The sequence below is a fragment of the Nesoenas mayeri genome (assembly GCF_963082525.1).
Source record: "Nesoenas mayeri genome assembly, chromosome: 26".
Taxonomy (NCBI): domain Eukaryota; kingdom Metazoa; phylum Chordata; class Aves; order Columbiformes; family Columbidae; genus Nesoenas; species Nesoenas mayeri.
This window is the reverse complement of record NC_137552.1, coordinates 5,533,176-5,552,633: the sequence shown is the minus strand read 5'-3', so window position 1 is coordinate 5,552,633 and position 19,458 is coordinate 5,533,176. Positions and strand designations below refer to the sequence as shown.

At 48.1% G+C, this 19,458-nt stretch overlaps 1 protein-coding gene across 1 annotated transcript; it reads left to right on the top strand.

Annotated features, from left to right (window-relative positions):
* Positions 1-10,952: 10,952 nt before the first annotated feature.
* On the top strand, positions 10,953-14,062 carry MEOX1 (mesenchyme homeobox 1; the record flags this gene model as incomplete). Its single annotated transcript, XM_080359899.1, has 3 exons — positions 10,953-11,400; positions 13,148-13,317; positions 13,940-14,062. 3 exons carry the CDS (start codon positions 10,953-10,955, stop codon positions 14,060-14,062), a joined length of 741 nt encoding a protein of 246 aa, XP_080216025.1.
* Positions 14,063-19,458: the final 5,396 nt, after the last annotated feature.

Below are 19,458 nucleotides of genomic sequence, written 5' to 3'. Positions count from 1 at the left end.
TGTGAACACATTGATTCCTGGCGGCATTTTACAGCAAAGATCAATTCTGACTGATGTGAGAAGGTGGACACAACACCCTTCCAAACCAAACAAGCGGTTTATCAGAGGTGCTGCTCTGCCGTGGGGAGCACAGTGTGCCGGGGGCCGCGCGCAGAGGAACGGGAGCCTCACTGATCCTATTATTGAAGTTAAAAACCAATAAAATGAACCTTGTTTGCTCTGTACAATAAACTGAACGGTGAGAAATGTTCAGGGTGGTCTGTGGATGCAGACAGAGCTTCCCGCGCCCGCTGAAGACGGACAATGGAACCACCTGGGGTTCGGTTGTGCGGGTACGTTTGACTCTGAATTTGGCTGTCGGAGGCCAGTAGAATGTGCTGCCTTTAAAGAACCGTATTAAGCCAAGACTCACTGAAATACTTGTTAAAGCCACTTGTATGATTCAAGTCACATTTCTCAGGAAAAGAAGATAAATTGTGGGAAACGGCAGTTTGGCCAAGCCGGGTGTCCTCATGCTGCCTTCGCATGGGGCTGAGCCTACACACAGGAGAGTTTGCGTAGCACTGAATAATACCTCTTTCTTACAGACAAACTATACATCCCGCTAAGATTTCCTAAAGAACATGATCAAACAGACCCCAGCACATGGACAAGCGCCCCAGAGCTTGTGAACAACCCACACTGAAGACGGCACAGGGAGAAGCAGCGAGAGGCTTAAGACAGGCCTAACACCCAGGGGTCGAATGGCTGAACAGACTCGGAGAGCGTTTCAACAACGCGAGCCGGTGGTAATTCTGGCCGCAGCAAATTGGCCTGTTTGGCCGGGCTGAAATAGCACGTTGTGCATGCGCCAGGAAATGAGCTCATCACACGCGGAGCCTCCGCCTGCAGGTGATAAGTAAGGGCCCGACAAATTAATCTCATCAGCCGCACTCATGTCGGGGCGCCGCTCCGTGCCAGCCCGCAGCGCGTGGGCTGCAGGCTATTTATTTCAGTTGTCTAACTAAACAGGTAGTCGGGATGACTAGGATACAAATGTTCTGTCTGCAGCCTGGATTGTTCTTGCTGAAATGGGGAAGAAGCATCGTGTCACATTGTACAGACAGGGAAACAAATTATCATGGGGACAGCTTGGCTCTGCTGCTGTGTTTTGAATTATGCATTCTGTACATCTAATGAAGTGAATTTGGTGTTTTCCTTAGGCTTTTCCTCTTCAGTGACAAGCATCTTTATTAGTAATTGTGATTGTTTATAACAGACTGCAACTATAGGGACTAGAATTAGGACGAGAAGACTGTTTTTAATTCTCTGGGCAAGGAAATACAATTCAGGTTTAGTTTCTGCTCATTAGCCTTTTGTTTTCGCTTTAGAGAAATACATCAAGCTGATATTCCTCTGTCATCTGCCTGTTCCCCACCAGCTCACTCAGGAAACACCGTAACTGCTGAATTCACAGTCCGCTCCTTACTGTGGGGTGACACTGGTTGTACACTCGATGATCTGCATTATTGCTGCTCTGTGGGGGGACAGGCGACCCGGTGCCCGGATCCGCTCCCCACGGGGTGTTTGCTGGGGACACTCTCGCATGACAACTCGGCCAATTTGGCTTCAGCAAAACCTCCTGTCCTCCAGCCCTAATTACGGTGCTGGCACAGCACCCTGCGAGTGGGTTTCTAATTGTTTGTATTTATTCGCAAAGTCTCTGCTGCGCAGGGTCCTGTGATAAATATAATCCCACTCCTGGCTAATTCGAGGGTTTTTTTGGGGGGGAGGGAAGAAGGGAGGGTAATTTCATGGTAAACCATAATTACTAGTACAAGTAGTACCTTAATTGCCAATCCAATCTGAGGGGGTAGCTGAGGCTCGAATCAGCCTAATTAGAATTCTACTTGTTTATAATAAATAGGTGGTAATTGCTAATTGGATCGAGCCTACATTATGTTCAAATGGGAAGCATTTGAAAGTGTGAATTTCATGTCGGTTTGTGTTTAATTTTGGCCATTTCCTACTTGCATTAGGCTGACAGTCCAGCACAAAACCGAACAGACATTTAAATCCTCCAAGCCTTATGTTAAATTCTAGTGGCATAGACCCCTGGCAATAGAGAAGACTTGATAAAGCAACCTATAGCTGTTTGTATGTGGAATGCTGCACTCTTTAAAAATCTACTTCCAGCTACAGGTGGAACATGTAGAAGATTTGAATGAATGAATTGAACAATACCGGCCCCAGCACTGCCCCTGGGGCACTGCACTAGACACAGGACTCAACTGGACTCTGCCCATTGACCACGGCTCTCTGGCTTCTTCCCTTCAGTGAGTTCAGTCACCTCACTCCCCGCTCATCCAGCCGCACTCCCTCAGTTCAGTGTGAGGATGCTGTGCAGACTGTGTCAATGCCTCACTCAAGCCAAGGGAGATCACGTCCACCGCTCTGCCATCATCCATCCATCTTATGTCCTCATAACAGTCAATGAGGTTGGTCAAGCACGACTCCCCTTGGTGAAGCCACGCTGACTGCCCCTAATGACCCTCTTCTCCCTGACACGCCTTGAGATGGCCCCAAGGAGAAGTCGTTCCATCGGTTTCCCAGGGGTGGAGGTGAGGGTGACCGGTCTAGAGTTCCCCGGCTCCTCCTTCCTGCCCTTGTTGAAGCCTGCAGTGCCATTTGCTGTCCTCCAGCCCTCGGGCACCGCTCCCGTTTCCCAAGACTTGGCAAAGATGGTGGAGAGCGGTCCAGCCATGACCTCAGCCAGCTCCCTCAGCACCCGCGGGTGCATCCCATCCGGACCCATGGATTTATGGTGTCAGATGGCAGATACAGGAAAACACAAGTGTCAGGGTGTTCAAACCTGCCCGTAGCGGTCTATACTCCTACCTGCATAGTCACAATGTGATGTGTACTTGGAACGGATGGATCAGTAGCTCCTCTTTGCCCTATTTTCAGATTTTATTCTACTTTTCTTTTTAATTTGGAATCCTTCAGGGACAAATCTTGAGTTTTTAAGATAAGCTTCAGTTCTCACAGCATCTAGGCTAATACCTCCTGATTTGCAAGAGGGCTTAGGGCCCTGGAAACCCAGCAAGGGGCAAGCGGAGGAGCTGCTCGCACTCTTTCCAACCTAACTAAAAATCACTCTTTCCTATCAATCAAACCCGACATGAGGCCTCCTCCAAGTCGCAGGCTCCTCACCTTTGTGTTACGATCCCACTGCACTCACTGCCATGGCAACGGCAGAGGCCATTCCGGCAGGAGAAGCTGCCTTAGCTACTGCGGGAGCCTGCGCTGGGAACCCCTGTGCTGGGAACCCCTGCGCTGGGGCGCGATGGGACCTGGAGCGAGGAGGGCTGGGAAACTGGGGGGGCAAAGGAGGAGGAAGGGGGGATGGCAAAGGAGGGGGGGGCAAAGGAGGGGGGAAGAGGGGGGCAAAGGAGGAGGGAAGAGGGGGGCAAAGGAGGAGGGAAGAGGGGGGCAAAGTGGGGGGCAAAGGAGGAAAGAGGGGGCAAAGGAAAAAAATAAAAAGAAAATAAAAAGAAAAAATAAAAAGGAAAAAAAAATCAAAGAAAAAGGCGCAAAAACTGAAAAAGTAAAAAGCAAAAAATAAAAAGAGAAAAGGGGAAAAAAATAAAAAGCAGAAAAATAATAAGAAGAAAATGACAAGGCTGGTGGTTTCCCCCAAGATGAGTGTGGGTGCTGAGAGCTCTTCCGTCTGCGACTGAGGGGAACGACCTGAGCCACCCCTGCCCTTGTTCTCGTTACAGGAGCCTCCCGGCACCTCCTGCTGATGTTCCCACGTATCGCTCGCAGAACCCCCAACACCATTCGGGCCGCTCGCCCCGTTCCTGCGGCTGCGGGTGCAGGTGCGTGCGGCCCCAGGAACCCCCGGCGACCTGGGACACTCAGTCAGTGACCTGGGACACCCACACGGTCACTCCCAGGCACCCGCTGGAAAACACTCAGAACTTGGCTGAAGGGCCCTGGAGTGTCCGCGTTATAAAGTCAAACCAAACCAGGACCAGCCGCAAGGCAAAGGCTGTAGGCAGGGAGAGCCTGCGATGCCTCCGGGTGGCCCAGAAGGCCAGTTTTACAGCTAAAAATCGGGTTATTTTAGCAATAATTGCAGGTAGATGTCTCCACCCCGTGGTGTGAAGTGGAAGCATCTTCAGAAAACTCCTGATGTGCTATTTTATGCAAAGGCAACATGTTAAATTCAGCGTATAACAAACACACTGTACTCAGCCTTTCTGCACAGAATGATCCACGTCCTGCACAACATTAATAGTTTTCGGCCTAAACCCTCTACTTTGCCTCAAGTCACTCGGGTGACTTAAGCATTTAGGCTTTTTAGAAGTATTTATAAGTTTAGCCTAATTAACTCTTTGCAATTTTGGAATGCACATGATTTTTCATGACCACATTCTGGACAGCTTGCAATCACCTTAAAATCAACCCATATACCTAGGTCCTGTCCCCCACTCCCGTTCCATTTACTGGTTCCAGCTGGTAAGCTCCCAGTTTACAATATAAATGCCCATTTGGCAAACCTGTTTGCCTGATAGATATGTTATTGTCTGATTTTTGTAACCGTAATTCTCATTACAAAGTAATAATTCATCCAAAGAGTGTCAATGACTCATGTCCCACTGGTCAAATACATAATAAAGCATTAATTGATATATATAGCGTGTAAATGCACACACAAAAAAGGGAGACGTGAAGGTACAGAAAAGAGAAGCACTACATGAAACTGAAGCGCTAATTGGTGTAAATTCGCATTGCATGGACTATGGAACTTCCAATGTTTCAAAACCAATGAACCTGGTGCACAGTTAAATGGAAGTTGTGTTGCATTTACAAGGGCTGCCAGCAGAGTGGGATCCTCCACCACTGACCAGTAACTCCCCGGCAAAAACCACAGCGAGGAAAGAGCTTAAATTGAACAGAAATAGGTTCTCATTGCCCTGAGACACAAGGCGATAGGATAGTTGTAATGTGTTCTATGGCCTCGGCAGAATTCCCTAATGAAACCACAGACTGAACTTTAATTACTATATAGAACTCCGTAGGACACCTTTAACATCTTAATTTGTGTTGACCTCTTCAAAACTGTAAATATCCTGTGACTATGTTGCAAATAAGAAGAATTTAAAGGATTTTATTTAATTTAGGCAATTATAAGTATCATTGCCCATAAGTTGTTCAGCGTAGGAACGAACCCTGGCTCTTCCAAAGTTTTTTTGCAGAATGTTCATTTAATTGTGTTTTGTTTCGCCAGCTCAGTGGCAGCTCACACAGCTCAATAAAAGCAGTACCCAGTGATGGTCTCAAGAAAAATAGCCCAGATGTCTTAGCACTGAAGGAATTTAAAGGCTCATCACTTGGCGGATAACCCTATACACTTATTTCTTAGCATCTCCAGAAATATATGGGATTCTTATTACAATAAAACCTGAAAATATTGCAGCCTCTCCCAGCTCACATGCACAGACCATGCGCTAAAGTGTAGATTTGCTCATCTATACCCACAAAAACGCTTTGAAAGGGGTGAACATTCTGCTTCTGTTCCTCGGGGATGCTCCGGTTCCTGTTTCTTCCGTGTGGTCTGATGGAAACAACAGATGAGATTTGCAACATGCCAAAAGCTGAGCTAATTGGGGATTGTTCAGAATATTTGCCCACCAAGCTCTTTAACGGCTCCTGAGCTGATCCTAAAGAGCAGGCTGGGCTTAATGGAAAGCTGCTGCTGCCCTGGCCGTGGCTCAGGACGCTCAGTGCCCCATGGAAGAGCCACGAGAGCAAACACGGTGGAGACACGGGGTCGTCGCGTTAGGAATGGTGATTTATCTAAGTGCTCTGGCAAGCGGGTTTCGCTGCCTCGAGGATGAACGTTGGAGCAGAGACGCCGCTTCTTTGTGACCTTCCAGGGAAGGGACGTTGCCCTCGCCCTCACACGGCAGCAAAGCCGGGGAAAGGAAAGGGGGAAAGGAAAGGGGGAAAGGAAAGGGGGAAAGGAAAGGGGGAAAGGAAAGGGGGAAAGGAAAGGGGGAAAGGAAAGGGGGAAAGGAAAGGGGGAAAGGAAAGGGGGAAAGGAAAGGGGGAAAGGAAAGGGGGAAAGGAAAGGGGGAAAGGAAAGGGGGAAAGGAAAGGGGGAAAGGAAAGGGGGAAAGGAAAGGGGGAAAGGAAAGGGGGAAAGGAAAGGGGGAAAGGAAAGGGGGAAAGGAAAGGGGGAAAGGAAAGGGGAAAGGCGGGGAAGGGCAAGAAAAGGGGGGGAAGGGCAAAGAAAGGTGGGGGGAAGAGCAAGAAAAGGGGGGGGAAAGGACAAGAAAAGAGGGGGAAGGGCAAAAAAAAGGGGGGGGAAGAGCAAGAAAAGGGGGGGAGAAGGGCAAGAAAACCCACTGAGCCCAGTAAACCCCAGTTTGCCATCATTTGCCTGTCACCCCTTTCCTCCCTAAAGCCCGAACCCCTTGTTGTACTCAACATAATACTAAAACCAGCTAAAAACCAAGAAGTGATCCTTCAAACAAGCGGCGTTAGCACTGCCGGACTGTGTAACGGCGCTGAGACATTCCCAGCTACTGGGGTTTTCTTTCTTTTGTAAATGATATTTCTGCAAACTTCAAGCTGGCCGCCCCTTTCTTCTGCTTTTTGCTGCTTCTGCTCTCTGTCCGAGATAAATGATCACGTCAGTGTCCCCGAACACATCTGGGTGCTTCCTGGACCTGAAACAGGGCGCTTTTTTCCACTATGTGAAGCCATCAAATTTAATTAATACCGGAAATATTGACTTAGTGCTAAGAGAAACATTATCATTACATTACAAATTCTTGTGGTGGTGATGCCAGCTCTGCAGAGCAAGTCAGACACCGAGTCTCAAAGTGTCAGACAAGGCTGTTCATAGGAAAAGATCCTTCATGGTTCTGCTTGGTGGGTTGAATGTATGTTGACTGTATGTTGATTGTACATTGACTGTACGGCTCCTATCGACTAACAAAGGCTCTACCAGCACCCTCTGATACTCAGGGGATTCACGTTGCTCTGGTCATATAGGTGCCTTGACAAATTTAGGTGAAAACCTGAGAAAATTAAGGAAAGTGAGAAATTCAAGCAGCCTCGTGAATGAAGAACAGGAGATCGCCAAGTGACCAGCACTATACATATATATATATATAAGAACAGCTGAGGAAGAGAAGATCAGTGAATAGTCAACAGCTTTCCTCATGTTACAATGACTTTTGTGTGGCAGAAGACAATCTTCTAATGGAATATTGAACTGTCTTCCATTCTTTAGGGAAATGCTGCTATTCAGCAGATATAGAATATTTGGGAGCGTTTGAAAGGGAGGTTCTAAGCACAAGGGAGCACAAAATCTCAGGCATAATCCCTTAGGAACTGAGCTTTGTGACCCCCCGGTGCTGCCGTTGCCTTCAGAGATTGTTCCCCCTTCTTCACCAAAACGGTACCAGGAATCTCATCTTGGTGCTGGTGAACATTCATTCCCAGCACCGTGACTTGGAAAGAACTCAAACACCAGAACATGATTGAGAGTCTATAGCGATTGACTTGGAAGCTGAACGTCTGAAATACATCTGGCTTCTGTTTCGGGCCATTCATCATAGATAGCGCAACACTTTATAACTCACTTGGATAATTGATCCCCACCTGTGCGGTACCAACAGGTTGGTACTCAGAGTAATGAGGAGTCAGTGTGAGTGAGAACTGAGTCTGTGCACCAGGAAGAGTGGAGAAGCGTCTTTCTCTGAGGGAAAGTGGAACAGCCGAGCTGTGACAGGCGGATCTGAGCAACACCCTAGAAAACTACACTGGAACGGGTTACCAAGAGAAGCTGCGGATCCAACCCAGGCTGGATGGGGTTTGAACAACCTGGTCAAGTGGAAGATGTCCCTGCTCATGCAGGAGGTTGAGCCAGATGAGCTTTAAGGTCCCTTCCAACCCAAACTGTGATTCTATGGACACATCTCATAGGGAACAGTAAAACAACTCTCTGTGGGGAGTCTAAGTAACCTGATAAACTTTTGCCATCTTTAACTTGTGCAACTAAGCAGCAGCTTCCTGTATCTCTTACTGGCTGGTTGTTGCTCTCCAGCTTTACCAGTGCTAAAATGCACAATATAGTTAATAGAAAGGTTCTTCAACACAGGAGGACCTGCCCAGTGTTGGTCCAGTGCTCGCATGGATCAAAACTTCCCGGTTGCTGCAGCTGCACACATGGCAGGTCACAGCATGGCACTGTGTGTTATTTATCAAGACAAAACAACTTTGGAGAGTACTGTTTTTTTAATGAAGAACGTTATTAACTTGAAATTTGGCAGCTCATAAAATTTCAAAAGCAGACCTCGCTGCCTTGAGTTTTCCCCATAAGCAGCGTGTACATTTTTCTTCTGATAGGATAAGCACCTAACCAGCATGTGTCTGTTGTGAAGCTGAATCTCCCTTCGCCTCGAGATCAGAGTAAACTCTGATATCCAAGAAATCCCTTTGGATTTCAGGTGCAAAAGCAGCGACACAAGTGTACTGGGTCAGGTGCGGCAAAGGCGGCGGGACCCAGAGCTCCAGCTTTCCATGAAGCAGCACCAGCACGAAGGTGGTTTAGGAGAGCTATTAAAGCCATATAGGATGGGTCGGGTCTTTTAAAGGTGAAGACATGGCACAATTTTGCGATTTCACCTTCACAAAGTTACGCAAAGCGCTGTGCAAGGTCCCAGGGGGAGCCAGAGCTCAACAGCTTCTCCCTGTGCGAGATACCCAGAAACGCTTTCCTGGGGAGTCCCAGAACAAACCCATAGAAAGCTCAAAGATAAAGCCCCATTTCCCAGCCTTCAGCTCATTACGGGAGCGTTCGTTACAAAAACTGACCATCATCCATGCAGTTATATTTTCTCTACCCAACACAGCGCTTGACCGAAGAGATGTTGACTTTGCGAAGGTTAAAGGTGGCCGCCTCGGCCAACAAATGGGTTTTCTCAGGAGGGGAGGGTTGTTGTTCTTTCTCCCGCAGGAATGAAGTGTCAGGAGGATGCCGAGGTCACCCCGGCCCCTGCTGAGCCGCCGAGTGACAGCACCAGCTGCACAAGGTGCCGGAGCAGCGCGACCCGCGGGGTCCCACGCTGGGGGGTTTTGCCACCTCCTTTTCCCACAGCTCAACCGGGAGGAACGACAGCGAGGGCTCCGCTGGGAAAACAGGGGCCCCGCGGCTCCACCGGGAACACAAGCGACGTGCGGGAATCGAGTCGCACCCATGGACGGACCCTCGCTCGGACCTCATGGGGATCCCCCAATGGGAGCCTAAAGCTGCTCCTGGCTAAAGTCAGCACTACAATAACACCCAGTCCTCATTTTATTGCCCAAGCATACGTGCAAGGACAGAAATGTGGTTTTGCATCATTAGCCAGATAATTGTTTATTCTCTAATACGACACAGCAACAACCTCAAATTATTACAAGAGTTCTACCTAAAGAATTAATTAGGTATCAGATATTTAGTGTTTTGCAAGAAAATCAAGATTCACTTGCCAGAACGGTGATTGTTGTTCTTGTTCAGAAATATTTGGACTACGCACACTTGGAGAAGGTGAAGCTCTAAGAACCGGCAGATAGGATAGGAAAACCTTTTCCTTTTTGTCTTTTTTCCTGGTTCCTTGAAATGTCACAATTCTGAATGACACAGAAGTCAAATAAAAGCGTCGCTTAAGCCCATGTGAAAAACAAAAGCTCCGTGTCTCCATCTCTGTGTCTGAGAGAACACAAAACCAGCACCAACGGTGCGAGGGGAAGAGACGCACACAACCTAAATATTGGAGATGGTTGCAAGCGGATAATGGGAACGTGGAACACACGCACATGAATTGCCACTAGAAACATGGAAAACCACCTTGAGAGAAGGGCTGGGGGCATTCCCAGCTGCCGCACTTCTGTGGAAAGGGGGTTGAGAACAGATTCCCCGTTAATGTCTTTTCAACCAGCTCCGGGGTCGAAGAATCTGCTTTCTGTTAGGAAAACACTATAAAACTTTCAACAAAAGCGATGAAAGACGTGTCTCCCGTTGGCATAGAGCTGGAGATCTCCCTGCAAGCAGCGGCACACCGAAAACTCCCTGGAAAGCGGAATACGGAAAGAACAACCAGCACTGGCGGCAAATTCCCACTCTCGGCAAATACACGTGGTACAAAGCTAACGAAACAAACTAAATCACTCAAACCCCGCATGTGTGCACAAGCAAGGTTTAATACATTAAAAAAATTAGGATTTGGCCTTAAATGATGTATAATCAGTGAAGTCCTTTCTTACTTTTATTTCCCACCTCAGCTCTTGAAATTCGGCATCTGTCGAATTCTGTCTCAGGGCCTTTCCCAAACCCAAGACTTGGGGAATTTTGTTAACAGCGCAATAAAAATAACTTCATAGTGTTACAAGGAAACATTAAAGCCTTTTTCTGTGTGTGCTGCTCTTTCCCTTTTTTTAAAAAAAAATACAGACATTGTTTCTTTAAAAGGCTCCATCTGCAAATCCCATTAGATGTGCATATAAGGTTTCGGATGATTAATAGTCGCCTGCTCTGCTTTGGTTGGCGGGACCGAGTGTGTGTACGTTAACCCCTCCTTCCCTCTCACATTTCACTTTGCAAACTTGTCACTCTCGCCCAGCACAGTATTTAAAAAGTGTTTCCCCCATGTCCAGCGCTTCACAAGGACACAAACTTCAAGCCTCGGGGAGCGATCCGGGGCATCGAGCTGGTTCCTGGTTTCCAGCTGGGACGATGAAGACGTTGAGAAGAGTTCGCCGGGTGCCGCATCTGCAGCAGCGTGAAACCCGCGGGCAAACTGGTGTTTGAGGGGGGAAATCTATTCTGTACAATTTGGGAGGATTTTTCCCTTCTTTTTGGAAGCCTGAGCCAGAACCGGCGGCCAAGGTGGGAACCCAAGGACTGGAAGCCAATGGATCCCACCAGCAGCAGCTGCATGCGCGGCCCACAACCTTCTGTCCCAATCTGGGGGAGCCTGCGGGGCACCCTGGATGTCACCGCAGCCTCCGGGCTCCACCACTACCCACCGGCACCGTTCTCCTGCCACCCAAAAGCAGATTTCACCCCTTACGCTGATTTCTCCACCCCCTGCCTGGTGGCTGCTCCCCACAGCTTCCCGCAGGAGGAGCGCGCCTTCGGGGAGCAGCACCTCCCTTTGCACCCCTCCGAATGGCACTTTGCAGCCACGGAGGCCAGAAGGCGGCTAAACCCAGGGCTGGCTTTGGGCTCGGGGGAGCTGGAAGGCAGCAGCCCCCACCTAGTGAGCGCGGCCGTGGGGATGAACGAAGAGGAGGAGGCGCCAGCGAATACGACGAACGAGACGGAGAAAAAGGCGTCCAAAAGGAAAAAGGAAAGCTCAGGTAGGTGACATGAAATAAGGGTTGTGGGACGGTACGGGTTAGAGAGCATCTGTAAGATCAGGAATTACAAAGTCTTTTCCTCATCCGCTTTATTTCTTAAGAGAACGGCAAAGAGCCCACGTGTTGAGCTGCCTGTTGGAAATGTTCTATTAGGATTTTGACATCTCGGCTTCTGCTAAGAAGCACAAGATGCAAAGTCTCCCTTTAGACATAAGTTCTGTTTGGCCTCACTAAATATTCAACGTTTTCACCCCAAAAAAGGAGGTACTGGAAGTTTGCCCAGCAGTACAGTGTCCAAAATGCAGAAAGTGGAGGTAGTTTCATTGTGTCATTCCAGCTAGTGAAACATCCTTTCTACAGGGCATTAATACTTATGCAACCTCCCATTTGCTGCTCTCTCAAACCCAGACACGTGAAACCCGCGTAGTGTTTTTTCTCCTCAGAAAGCTGTTAAAAATCAAGATGCTTATCTGCATTCATTTGCTATAGTATTTGTTTACAAGCCACAATGTGCTTTTCCCACCCAGCGGTGCTATTTAACGGGGAATATTTTCCAGTATCCCCATTTTACAGGTAGAGGACACAGCGATAAAATATTAATCTCTAGTTTTTACAGGTTGGTGACAGAAGAGCCACCTCTAATCCAGCATCCACGGCTCCATTTCACAGTTTAAACAACAAGCTTGTGTTCGCACTCTATCACCCCATCTTTGTTCTCTTCCAATACAAACAGACTGTCATGGAACAACTAAAATAACTAATATTCCTAATCTCTTTATCCCCAGAATCCAGTTTACTCCCATCGGTTATCTGTAGTTTCTTTAGAAACGTTTTCTTTCCATACTTGCTGCTGTCCCATATACTTTTCCTTGCAGAACAAAGGAAACATCCCAAAGGGAGGGCTTTTCATTTCACTCCCTTCTTGGCTTTCCAGACAGCAGCTCCAATTATTTGATATCCCTCCCGGAATCTTTTCCTTCCTTCTGCCCCAGACAAAATAAAACAAATGAAGGGAATGTCTGAGCAGTTTTATTGTGATTTCACTGTGCTGTGCTTCCTAAGTGACTTCACCTCACACCCTGCACCAAAGATCGTCACCACGCGCTTATAACACAACACACGTCATATACCTAAAGGGAACCTACAGGAAAGCTGGAGAGGGACTTTCTACAAGGGTGTAAAGTGACAGGATAAGGGGTGACAGCTTTAAACTGAAACAGGGGATGTTTATATGGGATATAAGGAACAAATTCACCCCCATGAGGGCGGTGAGGCCCTGGAACGGGGCGCCCAGAGGAGCTGTGGGTGTCCCATCCCTCGTAGTGCTCAAGGTCAGGTTGGACGGGGCTTTAAGCAACCAAGTCTGGTGGAAGATGTCCCATGGGTGGAACTAGTTTGTCTTTATGGTCCCTCTAAGGTCCCTTCCAACCCAAATCTCTCTATAATACACACAAAGTGCTAACTCGGCTGTCCGTTGCTTGGTAGATCAGCGTAGGGTTGTAATAGCTGTATAAGGAATGAAAGTAAAGATCAATCAAATCGTAGAATCATTTTGGTTGGAAAAGACCTTGAACCCAAGGCTGACACCACTGACCGATCACGCTGAGCTCGAGGGGTCATGACACAACCTCCTTAAAACTTCCGCTGAGCATTTCAATTAATTAATTAGCATCAGGCCTCCGCGATACACGTGTTCACACAGATCAGCACAACCACGCATGACACAACGTGTGTGCTTGTCCCCTAGAAACCCCGAAGCCGAGCAAGGCGGAGCCGAGCAGCCGGTCGCGGAAGGAGAGGACGGCCTTCACCAAGGAGCAGCTGCGGGAGCTGGAAGCCGAATTCGCCCACCACAACTACTTGACGAGGCTCAGGAGATACGAGATCGCCGTGAACCTGGATCTCACCGAGAGACAAGTACTTCCCAAACCCTGCCTCCCCGACTTCTCCTTCCTCCCCCACGACTTCTCCCTAAAGCTGAAACCCAGATACGTTACTCAAGGGTGTACATTTGCAATGGCACGGAGGTATTGTAATACAAAGCCTTCACATTCTTTTAAAACGCATTTGTTACAAATTTCTGTAAGTAGGATGATATATGTCCCATACACGCGTTCTTCCCGGGTCAGGTGGTACCTTGAGGTGATAAGGAAAGACAAAAATGAAGAGTTCTCTGGAGACAGATATTTCTGTCCTCTCACTGTGATCTCAGTCAGGGTTTCCTTATCAAAGCTTAGTGGAATTCCTCAATTAAGTGAAGCAAATTACAGCTCCTGAAGCATTAAATGGGATGGATGTATATTCTAGGCAAAGTACTTGTAAGACTTTTGCAGTTCTCAGGTAAACATCTGCCTGGAACAGTTTAGGAAGAATTGTTCCTGCCTTTGTCAGAGATGGATTACTTAAACCTACGAGATTCCTTTCACCTTTTCTTCTAGACTTCCACTAAACATCTGTCTATTGGCACATATATACACATAGGTCTGCTCATACAGCACGGATCAAGGCAATAAGTACCTATTTGCTTTCCATCCCCCAGGTCAAAGTGTGGTTCCAAAACAGAAGGATGAAGTGGAAGCGCGTCAAAGGTGGCCAGCCGGCGTCCCCCCCTGAACACGACGCAGAGGACGCGGACTCTGCCGCCTCCCCCAGCTCTGAATAGTCCTCCCAGCGCCGGGGGGTGCACGGAGAAACCACGGACCAGCAGGTGGATGTAAACCCACTGCAGGGCAGCTACACCATGAGACAGCCCTGCTTGCCAAACCTATAGCCACGAGTCTTCCGAGGTCTGTGACGCTGGAGGTCACAGCGGCAGTTAAAGAAACTGAGGACAAAACCACAGGAGGGCGTGATTTGCATTTTTGACTGAATGACTTTGCCCCTCTCTGGATTGTCCTCCTACCACACATGTGCCTTCAGAATAACAGCTAAAACCCACTGGGCCTCGCACCACATCCTCAACCACCTCCTCTCCAAGATCCAGGCTCCCAAACCTATTACACAGGGGCAGCTGGGGAAGCAAACAGGTGGGGAGGGGGGTTGCCCACAGTCACCCATTTTTCTTGCAATGAAAATCGAGCATCTGTACAACCAGGCGGTAAGATTGCAAAATACGTATTTGAGACCAAAATTATATGCCCAGCATTCTGCTTACTGCTTTCAGAACATTCTGCTCACCGCTTTCAGAAGAGACAGCTTCACAGTGACGGTCCGAGGGGACGGGTCCCTTGGTGATGGCAGCAATTGGCAGAGGGAGGTTTCTTCCAAACTTATTGTAAATCCTGAAATTAAATTGCTAGATGTCAATTTCAAATATTTTTTTCAAAGCAGTTATTGCCAATGTCACAGCGGGTACGGCAGATTAAACACACAACAACAGCCAGTACTATCTTGTTTTCGACATTCATATCTATTTAACTCAACTACTCTGTGGTCCTGCATTCCTTTTGGATTTATGGAATCTCGCTGGAAACCCAGAGTTTTCTTTGTGAATTCAGGATTGTCAGGAGAAGTGGAAAACAACGTCTGGAGTCATTTAACTGAGCTCACTGGCTGCATTTTCCATTGGAGACAAAACTTTGCTCTGAATAAACGTGCACATGTGTATGTTTGAATTACATATAAACCCATCTGTTAATCCAGGCATTGTGTGCATTTACACTCATTACTCACCGTCTTCTAAATCAATATCTGGATTTAGGAATTTCACATTTAAGTGACTAACTGAGCCCTTTTTGCAAAGTTGACAGGTGAAAGGCTATAGAAGGCATTTTCAATTTCAACCCAAACCCAGTAGGTGGAGAAAGGAGAATCTCTCTTTGCAAACACCATTAAATCTATGAAGCATTTGACAAGCTGCAGTGTGTGCAGAGGGGTGTTTGCCGTTCCTTCTCAGAGCAGCTGGACAGATGTTCAGCAAACACCATCACCCTGGAAGAGTCTGCCCATCCCTCTAAAAAATAAACGAGTGGTTTGTCACTGTAAGCTTAAATGAATGCTGCATTTAATGCAAATTAATAACCAAAAATGAGTTCAGATGATTAGGAGTGTGCACGTCCTGTCTGAGACAGATCTACCCATGTCCCTTCAGGTTGTTATGGTTCAGAAACACGACCCCCGTTTCCTCCCAGGACACCTGTGTGCGAGCGGCCCGGATGGCGCTGGGAGACGGAGCAGACGGGAAGCTCTGGTCGGATCCCAGTTAATCCAGCAGCAATAAGCTGAGGTGTCCTATGACAGAGCACTTCTTTGGGTTACAAACCTGCCATTAATAACACGCTAATAACCTCAGTATTCAGGTTACATCAAACTAGTTGACTACAAAATAAAACTGCGTATGTACAGCTGAGAAGAAGCTGCAGTTTTACTGTAGCTTTGAGACCAGAGAATGGTTTTGCTTAAACCTCAGTGGCTTCTGATTAAGCTTTGAACAGCACTCGCTAGTTTAGCTCTTGGCAAATGCTGGAAAAGAAGCTGGTTTGGGGAAGAGCTCTGGTGCTAACTCAGCCACCCCACCCTCGTCCCCAGAACACAAACCCCCATGGGCAGGAGCTCTTTGTGTCTCGTCCCCCTGGAAGCTCTCGAGCCTGTTACATCCCATACATCCCCAGAACACAAACCCCCATGGGCAGGAGCTCTTTGTGTCTCATCCCCCTGGAAGCTCCCGAGCCCGTTACACCCCATACATCCCCAGAACACAAACCCCCATGGGCAGGAGCTCTTTGTGCCTCATCCCCCTGGAAGCTCCCGAGCCCGTTACACCCCATACATCCCCAGAACACAAACCCCCATGGGCAGGAGCTCTTTGTGTCTTGTCCCCCTGGAAGCTCTTGAGCCCATTACACCCTGTACACCCCCTCCCCGTCCTGCTCAGAGTGTGCAAGCTGCAGGAACTCCTTTTGTCATGAAAACTTCTGGCTCTTGGCTTCCAGCATCAACCAAAACTCAGCTCCTCACCCAGAAAGAAGGCTGGTAAATCTTCCCTTCCAAGGGAGCTGTCAACAGCAGTGTATTGCATCCTAATTCACTTTAAAATAGTCAATGGGAGCTCAGTCTGTGCCTGTAATTACAGCTCCCAAACAGCCCTGGCTCTGGGTTTTGTGAAACAAGGCACGAGTCACCTGTGAGATCATTTTATGATTTTCCTGCACAAAACCATCTGTTTATTCTAAGACTTCAGTGTCTTGCAAGGGAACATTTCTCTCCCGACATCAAAGCGTTTGACCCCTGAACCGCTGGTGCCAAAAACCTTTCAGGCAAAACCTGTTGTCTAGGACTGAAAATCTCCGACCTGCAATTACTATATTTTTTACAGAAATACCTATCAAGCTCCATTCTGCTCCCAGAAGGAAGTGAACTACCCAGGGACGCTTTGTGATGCTTCCCATGCCCGATCCTCCATAAATAACGCGAGCGCACAGTCACCCGCGTCCCGTCCGCAGGGTCTGCCGGGGCTTCCACAGGAAGCAGAGATTTTCTCCCCATATAAGGCCAGAGCAAATTGCCCACAGGGAATGGGGGTATCCATATAAACACAAAAATATGTGCCGTGGCCCTTCCTATCTGTGCTGCTTCTTATAAATACAGGAAGAGAAGTATTTGCTATAGAGTCAGGTTTTCCGGACATTTTCTCTACCCAGCCAGATACCAGTGGAGCATGAACCCTGATTTGTTTTGTATGGTTGCTGTGTCCACCATCGCCAGCCCTCAGTTTCTCTACAGCATTAAACCAGTGATTCTTCCAGTCAATGGAGCTACTTGGACAACCAAAAGACAACCCAAACATAAAGAGAAAAGCATGTACTCGTGTGTGTACATTTGAAACGGCCTTAGACAGGTCCACAACCTCACTAGAAGAATTTAGATGGTCCATAACTTCAAAGAATCGTGGATTTTCAGCATCAACTACACCATTACTACCCTCACACCAGCTACATCAGCTTCGCAGAGAGCAGGAGACTCAGCAGCAATGGGGTGATTTTGGAAGATGATGCTACTGTGAACTCCTGGTCTAGTTTCCTAGCAGCTGTCTAATAATACCCCTGCGTGGTTTTTAACCAGACTGTTACTTTCAATAATTAAACGCAAGAAAAGGACTTGCAGAAGGAACCCGCTGCATCCTAGATCCAGAGACAGAAATGGGGTTCTGCGTATGTGCCGAGGTGCTGCTGTGCTTGGCCACGTCCCATCCACCCCACACCAAGCCGGGTGTCCGCAGGGCCCTTGGCACGCCAGGAACAAAACAAGCCCCTTGCTTTCCCGCAGCACAGATCTCTCCTGAGAGAATCCTGTCTGTGCTGCAGGTTAAACCGGGTTCTTCTATTTACAGTCCGGTTTAGTGCAGGAGAAAGAAGAAATCCAGCATTAATGAGGGACGGGGATGGGAAGCAGGGTGGATGGCCTGTTAGAGTGTATTTTCAAATGGTTTGATGATGGCAAATTCACAGCCAGAGACACCTTCAATCAGACCGGGCTGCTCGAAGTCCATCCAACCTCACTCTGAGCACATCCAGGGATGGGGCACCCACGTCACCCCCGGACAACTTGTTCCAGTGTCTCGCCACCCTCGTAGCAAACCGTTCCTTCCTTATATCTAATATAAACCTCCCCTCTTTCAGTTTAAAACTGTTGCTGCTTGTCCTGTCGCAACAGGACACAGTGACCCCGCTGCTGCAGACCTCGGGGTCTCCAAGGAGCCCTTCTCGGCGGGATTACAAGCTGCCGAAAAGCCTGAGGAACCAATACTTGCTCACAACTGCACTTTTCACCCAGGCTGGTAATAAAAAGTGTCCAATAAAAACACGACATTTCCTTTTCCATAAGCTGTTACTTAAGTGGATGTGACTGTATTTCATTATGGGGACAGCAAAGTGAAAAATTAGAAGCAGCAGCTCTGTTTCCCTTCAAACAACTTTGCAAGCTGTAGCACATCCTCGCTAACGTTTTGTTAAACACCTGCTCGTGCTGAGAACCTGCATGTGCAGGACACAGTGCAAAGCCCTCTATTAAAGTCCCTATATGTACAGTCCTCCTGATTGGGGGTACGGTGTGACTAATAAACCAAATCCTCTAATTGACACCGTCTGGAAAGCAGGAGACCCCTTTTAGGAAACACCTCCCAGCCGGAGGCTTTGACTGGGTTGTATTCCATAGGAGCAAAGTGTAGGAAATTCTCCTGCAAGCAGGATTTCCTATGCACATATATACACACATATATACACACACACACACACATATATACACCCCCCACTGCCTCAGGGCAGCGTGCAGAATAGACACCATTTCTCAGTCACCCCACTTTCTTCCCCCACCTCCAGCAACGCTCATACTGAGTTTCACCAGCCGCTATCTCATAGTTGGGGTCATTTCCCTTGAGGAAAACACGCAGCCCCGTCAAGAAACACTATATGTCTGCATTAGCGACCGGGCTGGGTCCCTGCAGCACTTCTAGATGGACAGGAAACCCGTTTTCTTCCAGCAATTACAGCAGAAGCGCTTCTGTCTGACCGGGACTTGCCTGGGGCGGCTGTACAACAATCTCACAGCATCAAGCTATCGCTTTCAGGCCATATTTGTGAATTATAAGGCGGTTTGCACCGCAGGACCGGGTACGGGCAGGTGTCCGCAGAGCCCTATGGCTTCTTGATTTTATGCAAGATATGTAGGCATTGCAATCAAAGATTGCTGCAAATTCAGATACAATTTAAAGATAGTTTTCCTGTATCCTTATGGAAATCCTTTACCTATGCTGCCAAGTATCCTGTGGCTCCTATTTAGCAAACAGCAAGAAGATACGATTGGTTCCATCTCTTTTGCTGCTCCTGCAAGAACTGGATCCCAGAGCCCCCCGTGACGTTCCCGCTGGTGTCTGCTCCGTGTCCCCCCGACACACAGTGACCTCATTTGTTTTGGCTGGTTAGAACCCAGAGAAATGAAATCCAGAGTCTATAGCTAATTGGGGTCAGGTTGAGATGATTTATGATCCGAGGAATGCGCCCGCTCTCGACACTATCACACCAACAACAGCATCAGCCGCGTATCGGCAAACTCCGGAATCAG